This window comes from Chroicocephalus ridibundus, chromosome 3, assembly GCF_963924245.1.
Source record: "Chroicocephalus ridibundus chromosome 3, bChrRid1.1, whole genome shotgun sequence".
Taxonomy (NCBI): Eukaryota; Metazoa; Chordata; class Aves; order Charadriiformes; family Laridae; genus Chroicocephalus; species Chroicocephalus ridibundus.
Window position 1 is genome coordinate 122,798,955 of NC_086286.1, and position 14,164 is coordinate 122,813,118.

Genomic DNA, 14,164 nt, shown 5'->3' on the forward strand with positions numbered 1-14,164 from the left:
ATGTGGTGCTGAGGGACACGGTTTAGTGGTGGTTGTGTCAGTGTTAGGCTGATGGTTGGATTCGATGATCTTAAAAGTCCTGTCCAACCTAGACCACTCCATGACCCTGTAACTTTTTTTTAAACCCAAGAAGCACTTGCCGATATCCAGAAAGTTAATTTTGCTCCTTGCCTTTACTGTCAGGTCAAAGCACAGAAGGCCCAGCCTGCGCCCTGTTTCTCGTCTATTTAAAGCAATTCCACCACACACACCGACACCCTTTACACCTTGCCCATCTTTAGGCCTGCCCAGGCGCCCTACCGGCAACCCGGGGCTCTCGCCAAGCAGCTCTGCTCCTCAAGGCGGCAGATAAAGCGCCGGGGCCGCCTCCCTCCAGCGCGGGAGGGACGCGGTGCTTCCCCCGGGAGCTGCCTCGGGGGCACCCGGGAAGAGTCACCCACCGCTCACAGCGTTCGTACGACCGACAACACCGACACCCGCCGCCACCACAGCGGCCTGAGAAGGCCCATCACGGCCGCCCATCACGACGCCACCGCCCCTCACGGCCACGCCTCGCGGCCGCCCCTCACGGAGGCCCCGCCCCTCACGGCCGCCCCTCACGGAGGCCCCGCCCCGCCCTGCCCTGCCGCCCACTCACGGCGGCGCGACCGTTACCCGGCGGTGATTGACAGCCCCGCCGGCCACTCCCAGCGCGGCGTTACGTGCGTCCTGCGTCTCCGCCCCGGTGAGGCGGTCGAGGGGTAGCGTTGCTCCGCCGCTGGCAGGTAACGGCTGAGGTGAGGGAGGGGAGGACGCCGCGGGGCGGTGGGAGCCGGGGCAGCTCGGGCCGAGGGGCTGTGGGGGGATAGGGACAGTTCGCTAGGCCTGCGTGGGCCTCGGTGGGGGATGCTGTGTGTGTCGAGGGGTTCCTCGGTACGTGGGGTTCTTCAGGGCGAGATAAACCCTCCACAGAGATCTCTAGCCGCCGTTGGGGGCGGCTGTGGCAGCCTGGCCTTGGCATTCGTCTGTGTGCTGAGCTCCTCTGGCTGCTGAACGGGTCCCTGGGTACTTGCCTGCCTGCCTGTCTGGCCGCCCGTCTGTCCATCTGTGTGGCAGCTCCCCGCCTTGGGCAATCGGACACTTTGTCCCACCAGAACCCCCTCAGGACCCCCGAGCTGTGCTCTGTGGGGCTGGGTTTCTGCAGAGACCTGCTCAGCTTGTATCCAGCAAAGACCAATGTAGGAAGGCCTTGAAAAAACCCCATTATTCATTATTTATTAAAAATATGCCACTAAAGGTTTAGGTGATATTGGCATCGTAAACTGTATAAAATTCAGAGAACCCAAATTCATACTTGTCGCTCCCCAGAAGGGGGGGATTTATGACGCAGCCATGGGCTACGCTTAATTTGGTGGGTGGCGTTCAGATGGGCACAACAGCGTGTTCTGTTCTTCCTTCGGATTCAGCTGAAAGAAATCCCACACTGGGTGAAAGCAAGCAATTCTGTAGCCTTTGGGTATGTGGTGTTTGCTGAAAGAGGAGTTATGCCTCTGGAGTATCAGTTTGTTCTTAGCAGGGCTGTAGGCCTGGATTTTAATTTTGGGAGACGCAGAGGTTCAGTGCAACGTTTGACTACCTGCAAGTCAGCAATGCCAAACACTGTCTCCCAGTGTGCGTGTATATATGTATGAGAGATCTAGTTGGGGAATCAAAGTAAGAAAAATTCCCATGGAGAATATCTTGTGTTCTATCAAAATGACAAATCCTATTCCATCATTGTAGCGGTATTCAGATGCTTGTTACGCTGTAACTTTTTATATTAGCTAGGATATTTATGCGCTTCGGATATTAATATGGATTTATTGGTTACACAATCAACTGTTTTCCAGCCAAATTTCAGTAGTGACTGGTTCCAGAGGATTGCTGAAAAATGGGAGCCTAAAGGGAACTGTGTGGAGTGTCAGTACAGCCCACGTGCAGAACTGGATTGAACAGTGTCTGGTCTTGTGGTTGACTGATGCTGTTGGGCAAGAAGTGAGGAATATTAGCGTGAAATTTTAGGTCGGTTACAGATGGGAAAATCCTGTGAGAGGGTACTTAGAGGCAACTTATTTTGGGTCAGGTAACTGAGTTTTGAACAAGCAAGTGTTTGGGAAGAGCAGAGGGAAGCTGGGGCAGGGGAGTACAACCCAATACAATATGAAGCTATGTGTAATGTGTCATGCTATTGGATAAGGAATGCAAGTTGTAGCTAGGAATAGTAAATATTCCTTGAGTGGAATGACCAGAATTAGTGTTGAATGTTTATCTAGGGAGCAAATGCTTTAGGGTACAGTGTGTAGTGGTCATCATCTCATGCAGTTCATGGATGGGATTTGCATCCTATTTCTTGTGTCTTGCATGCTTCATTCTGCTTGCGCTCAGGTAGCAGTAGCATTTGACTTGAAAGATGTAGTTTTTCCAGTGGCTCACAGCTGTACCGCTGAATCTTTCAGCCACTTCTTTCCAGTCCATTCAGAGACTTAAGTAGTTAGTTAGGAGAACTTAAGCTGGACACTGACTTGTATGACTTGTTTGTAAAGCTGTCTGTACACTAGGAGTGACCTTTGGTAGTAAGCATCAGAATTAGTTGATCAATAAGAGGTAGGTTTTGTAGGGAAGTGCGATCAGGTTAGAGATGTGATAAAATGTTGGGAAACTGTTGTTCCTGCTCTTCGTTTGTCTAACTCTTGATCTGACACCTTTTAAGCAGCAAAACCTTGTAGTGGATATAATCCTGTATCTGAAATTCAAAGCTTATTTGTGAGTTTCTCCACTGGATTTTGCCCTCAGCACATTTAGTAATCCCATACCGAGTGTCAGGGCTGAGAAGCTGCGATGGTTTCTAGCTGGTCCCCCCTCCCTGGTGGGAGCTGTGCAGGCGCAGAGTCCTCCAGTTCCAGTGTGTACTTCTGCTCCCATCGGCTGCTCTGCCATGTGACACTGTGTGTCTGTGCCACGCTTGCGCAGAAGAGAAGTAATGCTCCAGAGAATTTAATGAGGGTTATAAAGTTCTGGTGGGGTTCGACCTTGTTATTATCAAGGTGAGAACTGCCCTTGTTTACATCTTAACCTTTAACAAGCCGAAGCTTTCTCATAGGGTGGTTTCTTACAACTTTGAGTACAGAAAATATTTGAAAAGTTGTCAGATTGCAAGAGCAGGAGTTCCTGTGTATTGGGAGCAGGAAGAAAAAAGGAAGAGGTTGGGCAGTGGTGTTCCATAAAGAAGTTGCTTTGCCAGCTGTGTTTCATTCAACAAATTGTAGTGTCTCACTTCCCATCTCTGAAATTGAGATATCAATATAACTGACAAGTAAAAGGTCTCATTCCTATGTTTGGAGTGCTCAGTATTAGTAAGGCAAACTGTATAAATGCCTAAGGAATTTTTTAGCTACTCATTCTTAAAACTAAGTTATGACTTTGACAAACAGGTTAATGCAAACAAATCTTTTGTCTCTGCTCAACAGATGCCATGTTGCCTCAGAAGAGGGGATGAATACCGTCCAGAATAGCCATGATCTGTTACTGGAAAGTCCTGGCAGTTTTCTTCCTATTTCTTCCAAGTGCATTGTTTCTCCAGCCAGCCCAGTCCAGGGTGTTGCTAGTATCTTTTGATGGATTTCGATGGGATTACATCTACAAAGTCTCAACTCCCAATTTTCATTATGCCATGGAGAATGGTGTTCATGTCAAACAGGTCACTAATGTGTTTATAACAAAAACGTACCCTAATCATTATACAATGGTGACTGGTCTCTATGCAGAAAGCCACGGTATAGTTGCTAATGAGATGTATGATCCTATTCTGAACGAAACTTTCTCTATGAACAAAATGGATGTCTATAACTCCAAGTTCTGGGAAGAAGCCAGCCCAATATGGGTAACGAACCAGAGGGAAGGACATAAAACCGGAGCAGCTATGTGGCCTGGAACAGATGTGAAAATACATGGAGTCTTTCCTACATATTATATGCCCTACAATGAATCCGTTTCCTTTGAAGATAGAGTTGCTAGGCTCATTGACTGGTTTACATCAGAAGAACCCATAAACTTTGGTCTCCTATATTGGGAACAGCCTGATGAGATGGGCCATATTCTGGGCCCAGAAAACCCACTGATGGGACCGATAATTAGTGATGTTGACAAAAAGCTGGGTTATCTTATGTCTGAACTGAAGAAAGCGAAGCTGTGGGATGTGATAAATGTCATAATCACAAGTGATCATGGAATGTCCCAGTCCTCCTCGGAAAGACTCATTGAGCTTGATCAGTATGTGAATAGAGAGCTGTATACAGTCATTGACCATTCTCCTGCAGTAGCTATTTTGCCAAAAGAAGGTAGGAGTTATAGCAGTAAAATTCTCTGAAGAAAATACTTGATTATTGAAGTTTTATAGACTTCGTTCCTTAACTGAAGTGGTGGTCAGTAGACATCAGCCTTGAACAAGGAGTACTTGCAGGATCACTTCTTTGTTCTTTTTGCTAGCTCTGCGAAAAGCCTGCATTAACTTTCTGAAATGAAAACTGAGCAAATCTATCTGTTGTTGACTAATATTGCCAAATATCCTTCACTTGTTATGAGAAGTAAAATAATCTAACGGCACTGTCAAGCATGAATGGCATTCTAGATAGATAACAACTGGATGTTACTTATCTTGCCTTTCATCAAGATGCTAAAGCCATAGTGGAAGAATTAGATTTCTAACAGTAAACTGAAACCAGATGTGAACCTTAGATAAAAAGAAAGCCCGTGTTCGCTATCTCAGTAGCTGACAGCTATTGTAGTTCACTTTAGTTTTTTTTCCCCGTCGTGCTGAACAGCCAGCCAGTTATGTTCATACCAGTTTTATCATGGTAGCGATGGGGAAGAATACTATTGGAATCGAAAGCTGAAGTCTGGTTGCAGTCGTTGAAGAGTTCCTTAAGTGTCAGGTGTATGTTTAGTGTCACTGATGTATATGTGCTGCTCTTTATTTTGATCGATATTTATATCAAAAGTTATAACTACTTGGTGCGAGTGCGATAACCTGGAAAATAGCATTTTTTTGTGGGGGCAGGGGTGCTAATTTGGAAGTTGAGTTTTAAGGTGGCCTTCTAAAAAGGTGTTTTTTTAAGATTTCCATGACATTTGCATCACTAATGGATGGCACTGTGTATTTAATGCCACAGTGGGGAGGGTATTTTGCAGACTTAAGTTACCTTTAAATGTGTAGACAAATGTCTCTTGTCACTTTTAGTTTGAGGAATACTCCAGACTAAAGTGTTAGTGTGCCCAAACTGGGATCGTTTGCTGCCTGAGCACATTCGGCTGCTTGTAGCTGGGCACTGTTTCTCTCAGTGGTGATAGAGGAGCCGAGTTTGGGAGCTCCCACCTAATGAAGACAACCATGGTTGACCAAGAGGTTCTCATTACCAAACAAAGGAGTTGTAAAAGTAAACTTTAGTGCTGAAGCATCCCTAACGCAGTAAATGAGAACTTGAAGATGCGTAACCTGATTCTCCTGTCTGTTAAATGCTGAAAAGAAATAGTATCTCTGCAGCAACTAGATGACAGAATAGTAAAAAAGCCATTTTGATGGATTTCAGAAATAGCTTGGATTCAGTTTTGCCCAGAGGTTCAGATATTTATTACGCTACCGGTAAAAAAGAATTAGTTTTCAGCCCAGCTAAAATTCCTTCCTTCTGTCTTACCAGCTGTAATTTTTGTTATGAAACAATGAGCTTCATTCTCAGTGTGGCTATGAAATAACTTAAGTACTATAAGTGTGTTACTATTCATATTCATAAGGAATATGAATTCAATATTATATTATTCATATAATATTAGTGATGAATATAACTAAGTACGTAAGACTGATTCTTCAATGGTTATTCCATTTGTCTTGCTTAAACCAAGGGAATGGTAAAACTTAGGGAGACATTGAGAAAAAGCTTTGAACGTTTAAAAATGCAGCGATTTCTGCTACTTTAACTGTTTGGCTGCATATTTCTTCCCTGAGAGGTGGATTAAACCATTATTTAACCATGTGAGTGTATTACTGAGTGCGGAACTAATTATGTGCTCACGAAGATGGTACCTGTAGCACAGCTGGTGATGGTGGCCTTTTTCTTGCGTTTAATGTAGATATATTAATTCAAATAATTAATTTAGTGTAAAATCATAGTTTGCTGTATTGGGGGCTTCTCCTCCCTGTTATCCTGTATAAAGAAGTGGCATAACAAAATTAGTTTTGTTACTAATATCGGACTAGAAATGCTAGATTGGAGTCCCTTTTCTTGTTGCTGTAACTTTCTCTATCATATCTGCACTTTTGCTGTCTCATCTTGACCTTTATTGTATTTCTTAAGTTTGGTGATTCTTTTTTTTATGCCAATTGGAGTTAAGAAACATTATACATTAATCTATTTCCAGTTTTCCTCCGGAATTTCTATATTGGATTCTAGGAACTGAGGGGGAGATGAAGATGGTTTCTTTCAAGGCATTGGGCACCTCTTCCCAAACTGTTTTTTTTTTTCCTAAGGTGTATTCAAAACTCCATGCACGCTGTAAATGGTAGACAGGATTTTATCCTTGGTTTACTTCAGGCAGTGTCTCGAGTCAAATTAAGCACTTGTTCTTGTGGTCCTCAAGGTGACTATTTGTTGGGACAGGCAGTCAGAGAGGAGGTCGCTCGCAGGAACACCCGCTGCAGGATGTACAGCAGGCTGTGAAGGCGGAACTAGCGAGAAACGATAAGTCAAAATGACAGGATGTGCTTTAATCTCACTCGTCTGCTAAAAACGTCGGTGTTGGCCACAAAGAAAATGTCAACATCTTCCAGCTGAGCTTTGTAGTGCTGAAAGTGGCCTGCAGATTAGCTGTGAACTCGGCTGTCCGACTGAATCGTGCATGTGTGTGGCACAAAGTACTGAAATAAGTCATGGAGCTGAGTTATTTGGTGCATAACAGAAGTCGGTTATACGCGCTGCATAGCCCTCAATAGGAATCTGTGCTCAAATAGAGCAGGGGGGGATTGAAAAAACCTGCTCAGATGTAGATTCCTGAACTTGCTTTTGTGTTCCTGTCTGTGTGTCCTGTTCCTCCTTTCTGTGCACTGGTGTTGCAGATTGTCCAACTGCTGTCTGGCTGTTCAGTGACTTTTTCTGGAAAGCAAAGCTCAGAAACTGGAAATATGCAAATTAAGAATTGAGGCTGAATAATGCCTATTTATTTGGTAGTGTTAGTACAGCTCTTGAGGGTTTACGCTCACCACGCAGTAGATGATTAGGGAAGGGAAAGCAGTAGACACTAAGAATGCAGAGGAGTAGGTAGTGCTGCTAGTTGTTATTTAATACACAGACTGGCTGATGGTTCTAGACCAAAAGTGCCGTCTCCATCTGCCAGTCCAGCCTGTCCCTTCGTATGTTTGTCATGTGTTCCCTGCTTGGCCTCTGCAATCGTTGTACGGCTCCTAACGTGTTGGTGGCATCTGGACTGTGAACTGAGGGCTTCCATTGAAAGAGTAATGCAAGCTAGTTTTCCTTATCCCTAGGCAATTAATTGCTAATATTGTGATGTTACATGGTGCGTAGCAACAAACTAGCTACCCTTCTAAATTGGCTAAACTTGTCATCAAAATGGTAGGAGATCAAAACTGGGAATTAAATGAGGTCAAATATGTAGCTGTTTACTGGAGCACCTTGTGGGAGGAGAAATAAATAGTTGGGTTCACTCCAAAATAAGTTTAAAGAGATGCCAAGAAACAAAGTGGCTGCCCTCTTTGGCCTTTTAAAGGAGAGCAACTAACAATTAAACTGCTTTAAAATAAATAAAAAGTGTCACTTGTCATCGTAGCCAACTGGGGGAAAGACAGAATATGGCCTTAATGCGCACATTACCTCATAAACAAGTTTAGGAGGTATCTTCTTGCTTTCAGGCTTTGCATGGAGTTAGGAGGAGCTGGTTTCTTTTCTGTGAGACTTAACTGAATGCCTTCTAACTCATTCTTGTGAGAAGCTTACATTCTGATGAGTATGAAATGAGGGATTTTACTAAAATTAGCGAGGCACTTACTGCTTAGGAATAGGCTGTGAAGTCTGATGCCAGGTGCGAGTGACGCTCTGGATTTCTCACAGTAATCCGCTGTTGTCTCTTACAGCTATAATTAGCTTTTGGGGAAGTGGATTTTGCCTTCTTCTTTCGATGGTATTTGAACTACTGATGAGTTCAGTAAACATATCAGCATGTTTAAGTTTTGTTTTTTTGTTTCTTTGAAGGCAAACTGGATGAAGTATATGAAGCTTTGGCCAATGCTCATCCCAACATGACTGTATATAAAAAGGAGCAGATTCCGGATAGATTACATTACAAACACAACAGTAAAATTCAGCCAATCTTAGCAGTGGCTGATAAAGGATGGGAAATCGTATATAATAAGTCTGACGGTTTTCAATGTAAGTATTCTGTCTTTACAGTGTTTTGCTATGTCTTCCTAGTCAGAGAGCTTACACGGTACTTTCTCTCCCAATCTCAACCAATGTTAATTTTCATTTTACTTTTCTTTTAAGACTGGGAGGGAAAACTCTGAAGCTAACCATGTAGAATTTATAATTTTTTTTTTTTCCTGATGGGATGGGAAACATACTACTATTAGGGGAGGGGAACTGGATTTACCGTTGCTAAAAACTACACTTACTGAGATAAGATCATTCACGTGATTTAGTGGCCACATACTTGAGGTCTTCTTGCGAGATCTAGCAAACTGACAAGCACTTCCTGAGACATTAAAAAAGAAAGAAGTGGCGACTGAACTTGTCAAGTAGAGGATGAATAGCCTTGTTTTATCATGTACTGTTTATTTACTGGAGAAGGGTTCTGTTGGAAATACAAGAATGCTTTCTGAAAGTCCTCAACTTCTGTGGATGCCTACACTTACAGTCACCTTGTTCTGTTGCTAGAAATGGTCTTTGAATGTTGTGTCACTGTACACCAGTGATTTTCATTTGCCTTATAGGGTAAGATGTATTCTAGGTGATTTGGAGGAAAAAAACCTGCTCAAGTTCATCGCTTGGCATTTTGAGATTTATTATAGGTAGAATGGAGACAGTAAACGGTAACTTTTGGTTAGTTAGAAGGAAAAATATAGGTGTCGTATGGTCAGTTCTTAAGTTTCTTAATTGAAAACCTTTTAAACTTTGCTGCTGGTTATGAAGCATAAGAGCGTTACCTGCGAGACTTAATAAGTTTTTCAGTTGTTGATAGCTGATGAGAACAGCTTTTTGTGCCTTGATGTTTATTTACTTGTTCAGAATTTTTAGTGCCCCTGTAAGGAAGGGGCACTGGAGACCGTCTAGTGAGACCTGTGAGCTTTTCCCTTGTTCTGGCTGCTATTAGGAGTCAGACAGACATGTTGGTTTTTTGAGGTGGGTGGGTGGGTGGTTGGGGGTTTTTTTGTTTTGTTTTGTTTTTTTTTTTCCTAAGAGATCTGTTCCAGTTGCAAAGTTGGAGTTTGTCCTTGAGGAAGATCAAGGAAAGTTGGATGTAGCCATGCCATTGACAGTGCTGTTACTGCTGCTCTTACAGCTTACCTCTTTTTGTTTTTCCTTTTTCTTTTTTTTTAAATAGTGCTCTCCATTCTTTTTTTTTTTTTTAAGGCATCTTCTCTTTGTAGTTCTGAGACTTGGTATTTGCTAGGAGACATTTGTGCTGTTGATCAAAATGATTCTTCTAAACCTCTGCAAGAATAAATGATGGCTGTTCCTTTTCTGCATTACGCTAATTCTGGGAAAAGGTTCAGTGCTTGTTTTGCAACTTCAGAATATTGACCTCTATCTGTCTTTTATTTCTAGTTGGTAATCATGGATATGACAACATGTTACCAGAAATGCATCCAATTTTGTTGGCTGTTGGGCCTGCTTTCAGAAAGAATGCCACCAAGGAAGTCATGAATGCTACAGACTTGTACCCCTTGTTGTGCCATCTACTTGGTATTAACCCACTGCCAAACAATGGTTCGTTCAACGCTGTGAAAGATGTACTTGCTGAAGAAGTTCCTGTAGCCTCTGGAGCAGACACCTATGCTACTGTTACAGGAGTCCTTCTGGGCAGCTTGCTTGTTATGGTTTTTATTGCAGTTTTTGTTAAGCATTTTATCCTCACCCAGGCAAATACCATGCAATTGCAACACACTGAAGCTGCTCAGCCACTGTTGCAAGGTTAATAACACTTGGTACTATTTGGTGCTTAAAATAAGGTTATAAAAAAAAATAAATAGAGGTGGATCAGCATATGTGGAGTAAAAGGAAATGGATGCTGATCCATTGGTACGCTGGAGTCCGTATATACTAGGTATGTGGATGAAGAGCACGTTTCTTTTTCACCCTACAACCACTTAATCTTTCTGGGGTTGAAAATATTCTAGGTAAACCTGGAAAGCTGTATACCTGTGTAGACATGTAGTGACAATAGGCCTTGAATACCTCATTCTGACCTACTTTTAACATCAACTGAGGTGCACTTCACAGACTATTACATGGTGATTTAATTTGCAACCCACCATTTCTTTTTTCTTTGAGAGATTTTTTTAAGTCTCTTAGATTCTAACAAGTCACTGAATGTGACTACGCTTCTTTAGGTTTTTTTCTTTCCTGCCAAGGAAGCTTTTGCATGGATCACCCTTACAGATAGCTTGGTGGGTTAAATCCTGCCGCAAACAACTTTACTGTTAAGATAGGTCGTGCAGTGCTAAGTGTCTAAATTTAGAGTTAGGCATATTTCTTTAAACTACTGTGTTAATTGTAGCCCCTAAATATGAATCTGGGTGGTATTGCCTTTAGCAATCAGCATTAAACTACTTCATTGTTATTTTTTTTAATTCAGGTAAATATAGGTCTTTACAATTTTAGGTATGATTTTATGCAAATGTAAGTCTTTACTTTTTCTATTGTTTCCTGTACGCTGGACTAAATTTTCTAGGAGTTCCACGCGACTGGCAGTTTAAAGACATGTACAAGCACAACACCTGTGTATCCAGATCGAGTCTTTTCTATTTCTGGGGTAAGAGGGTTCTTTCGGAGTAAGGCTGATGAATCAGTTAAGGAACAAACATGTACAAGCTGGTTTCAGAGCGCTGTCAAGCTTGTCGCTGGGTGTAATGTCAGACCCGTTACCGGAGACTCTTCTCAGGCGTGAGCTTGGCTTGCTGTCTTATGTTTCATCTGATACATCTGGGTGGACCTTAGAATTTGATGAGTAGGCTAAGACATGCAATTAAAGGAACAGCCATATACATCTTAAGTCATATATACTCTTAAATCTGAAAAAGCAAATATGAAAAACGGTATCTGGCTGGACTTTGTTCTTCCAGAGGAAAGTCTCTATCAGGGAAAATTATTCATTCGCAGTCAACAAAGCTATGTATTACTCTGATTCTTTTTTGTGGGGCAATAAATCTTCTTCCTGTTGTGGTTTTTTTTGATGAGCTCACATAAATGGCAGGTGAGAAGCTGCTGACTAATGTTTGTATGAAAAACATGGTATGAAGTGAGAGAAGTTGTCTAGTTGTCAGACTTGTTTAAAAGCTGAATTTTTTTTTTCCCCTCTCTGTGTGAGTATTTCTCTGCACTTTGTCTCTGAGTACAATGCCTGAAGGAGAAAGAAACTCCTTCAAAATTCACACAAATACGCAGTCTGGTATTTCTGTGAAGGGCAATTTATTGCCTTATCCACAGCACCCAGCGGAGGGCAAAGATGGGAACATCTTGGACTTCATTGTGCTCTGTCAAACTAAAGGTGTGACTAACCGTCCAGTCCTGCAGCTGGGAGGGTTGCTAGCAGACTTCGCAAGGAGCTGCAACAAGCTGACTAACTGGTGTACAAAACTCATTTTGCTGAACTTAATTCCAAACTTAATGAACAGCTAGGCGAGTTCAGGAGTGACCTTACTTCTCGCTGCTTCGGTGGTGACTCTGCAGTGCTATGTCACGCGCTGGCCGCTGCTCCCTGCGGCAGAAGTAATCGGTCGGATTCCTCCGTGATGGCAGGGACACTTGCCTGGCATTAAGCTGACTTGCAAACAGATGTGGAAAGTTTTCAGAGACCACAGCTAAGTGCAGTGAACGCTTGAGAGGGAAGGCAATGAAGTACTCCAACTTAAGGTCTGTGCTGAAAGTCTAGCTGTAAGAGTAGGTTCAGGAAGGCAGGAAACCAGCAGATTTGTTGGAGGACAGCCCCTTAATCTGAGGGTATGTGTGAAGTCCTGTGTAACTTAATCTGACTCATCTCTGCCACCCTGCTGTTCGTGTACTGCCTTGTTTTCCTGCATTGACATTTTCTTCAAAAACACTGAAGGAAAGCGTGTGGGTAGACGTGCCTGACACTGCAAAGCTGATTCTTGGTGGAGCTGACCATTAGGTGGGTCTTAAGTTTAATTTGCTGGTGCCAGCTACAACTGAATGCTGCAGGGGCTTTTCAACCTGAAAGCAGTAATAATGTTCACGGTAGTTTCTAGAGAGGCTGGGGAAGTCAAAGTAGAAAATGTAAACCTCTAAGTTGTTACTAGTCGCTTCCCTAGTTACCTTCCAAAAAGTGGCTGGCACATAGCAAAAGGATGCATTGAGCCCACCTTTTCTTGCTTATTTGCAACTTACTTAAAAACGATTTGTAGCCCAAACTTAGTGTGTGTTTAAAGAAAGATCTAGAGGCTTGGTAAAGGGAGTAACAGTGCAAAGTGGAGATGCAATAATCCTCACCTGTAGCTACTTCAGTTACACACTTTCTCACTTTGGAACATTCTGCTTTAATAGAAATTCTTCTTATTGCAGTAATTTCATTGCAATGCTTATGGCGGATGTAAAACTAACTGGATTGTCATCTCAGAGGTGTTCATTAAACTCCTGGTTTTTTAATTGTGACAGGTGTAGTTCTGTCATCAGCCAAAGTGACCCCTGATTTTAAGGAGGGGCCAAAGTTGGTCAGTGTTGTTCGGTCATCCTGGGAATTAGACTTACCTGCCCAAACATGCCAAAGGGGAAGAGCAATAGGTTTCCCCTAACAAAGGGTTTGGGAAGAATAATATTCAAACCAGATTGGGAACATGAACATGAGAACTCTTCTCGGTGTCATAGTTCTGTATTGCACTGTAAGGCCCTTCTTTGAGGAGGGTAAAACGAAACTGTAGAAAACTGAAGGAAATCTTTCAGCATTCGGGTGTTTCAGTTTAGGTGTAAACATGTTTATTGCTTTGGTGTGTTTGCAGGTACCTCTTGGGTAGTTACCTTGTCAGGATATTTGCCTAGCCAGTGTTAATTTTAAGTTGTTGGGTGTATGCTTAATGAAATTGAAAGCACATACGATGCCACTGGAGAAGAATATCAACTTTTTCTCTGATGTGAGATTTATTCAGACTACCTTTTGGCTTGGGGAGGATGTGGGATTTGGTTTCTGTGTATGTGATACTTTTAATAATGTATGAACAAGTTTATTGGAAAGTGGATTCGAGCACACTGTGTACTACTTGTAACTTAAGCTTGGAAACAGAAGCTTGCATGATTTGTCTTTTGTTGTCGACCTGTGAAGCGCACTGCGAGATGTCAAACGTTTTCTTTGTTTCCTCCTGTTCGGAAATGCTGAATTTGAAATATATCTTTGCTATAGCGCTATCAAGCACCGAGTGTTTGCTTCATTTAAAAATGCTTCTGGGAAAAAAGCTTGAATTGTGAGGGAATGGCTGGGGGAGGAATGGCCTTAACTCCTGTGCATCCCAGGTGTTTCTTGTACTCTGCATAGTGTATGCCTTTATTAAAAATAACTGGAAGTGGGATAGAACTTAAGCATTTTAGATCAAAGTTCTTATAAAAGACCTCTTGTTTCCCACCTTGCTGCTGTATATGGAAATAACAGCTATCTGTTACCAACAATGGTAATATAGTTTCTTTTATCACAAAAATCTTCCAGAATTTCTTGGTAAAGAGCTGAAGTAATGCTGTTTACAATAAATGTGGTCTCAAAAAAAAAAAAAATAAAACAAAACACCCCAAAGGCACAAAAACGCCTATTATAATATGAAGGATTGTGCAGAGTGACTTTTCAGAAGTGTGGAACAACAGTCTTGAACCGTATGTGGGAAGAATGACAAACATGCAGTTGTTGAGTCCTGCTGTTTTCTAAA

The 14,164-nt window shown here is 42.5% G+C and overlaps 1 protein-coding gene across 3 annotated transcripts; it reads left to right on the forward strand.

Annotated features, from left to right (window-relative positions):
• The first annotated feature begins 662 nt into the window (after window positions 1-662).
• Window positions 663-13,655, forward strand: ENPP5 (ectonucleotide pyrophosphatase/phosphodiesterase family member 5). 3 transcript variants are annotated; one of them, XM_063330628.1, is made up of 4 exons: window positions 663-764; window positions 3,486-4,355; window positions 8,274-8,450; window positions 9,846-13,655. In XM_063330628.1, the coding sequence occupies exons 2-4, from the start codon at window positions 3,533-3,535 to the stop codon at window positions 10,214-10,216; spliced, it is 1,371 nt and encodes a 456-aa protein (XP_063186698.1). In that variant the 5' UTR covers window positions 663-764; window positions 3,486-3,532; the 3' UTR covers window positions 10,217-13,655. The 3 variants fall into 3 exon arrangements, with proteins under 3 accessions (XP_063186698.1, XP_063186700.1, XP_063186699.1); XM_063330629.1 differs by having other exon boundaries at window positions 702-776; XM_063330630.1 differs by lacking the exon at window positions 8,274-8,450.
• Window positions 13,656-14,164: the final 509 nt, after the last annotated feature.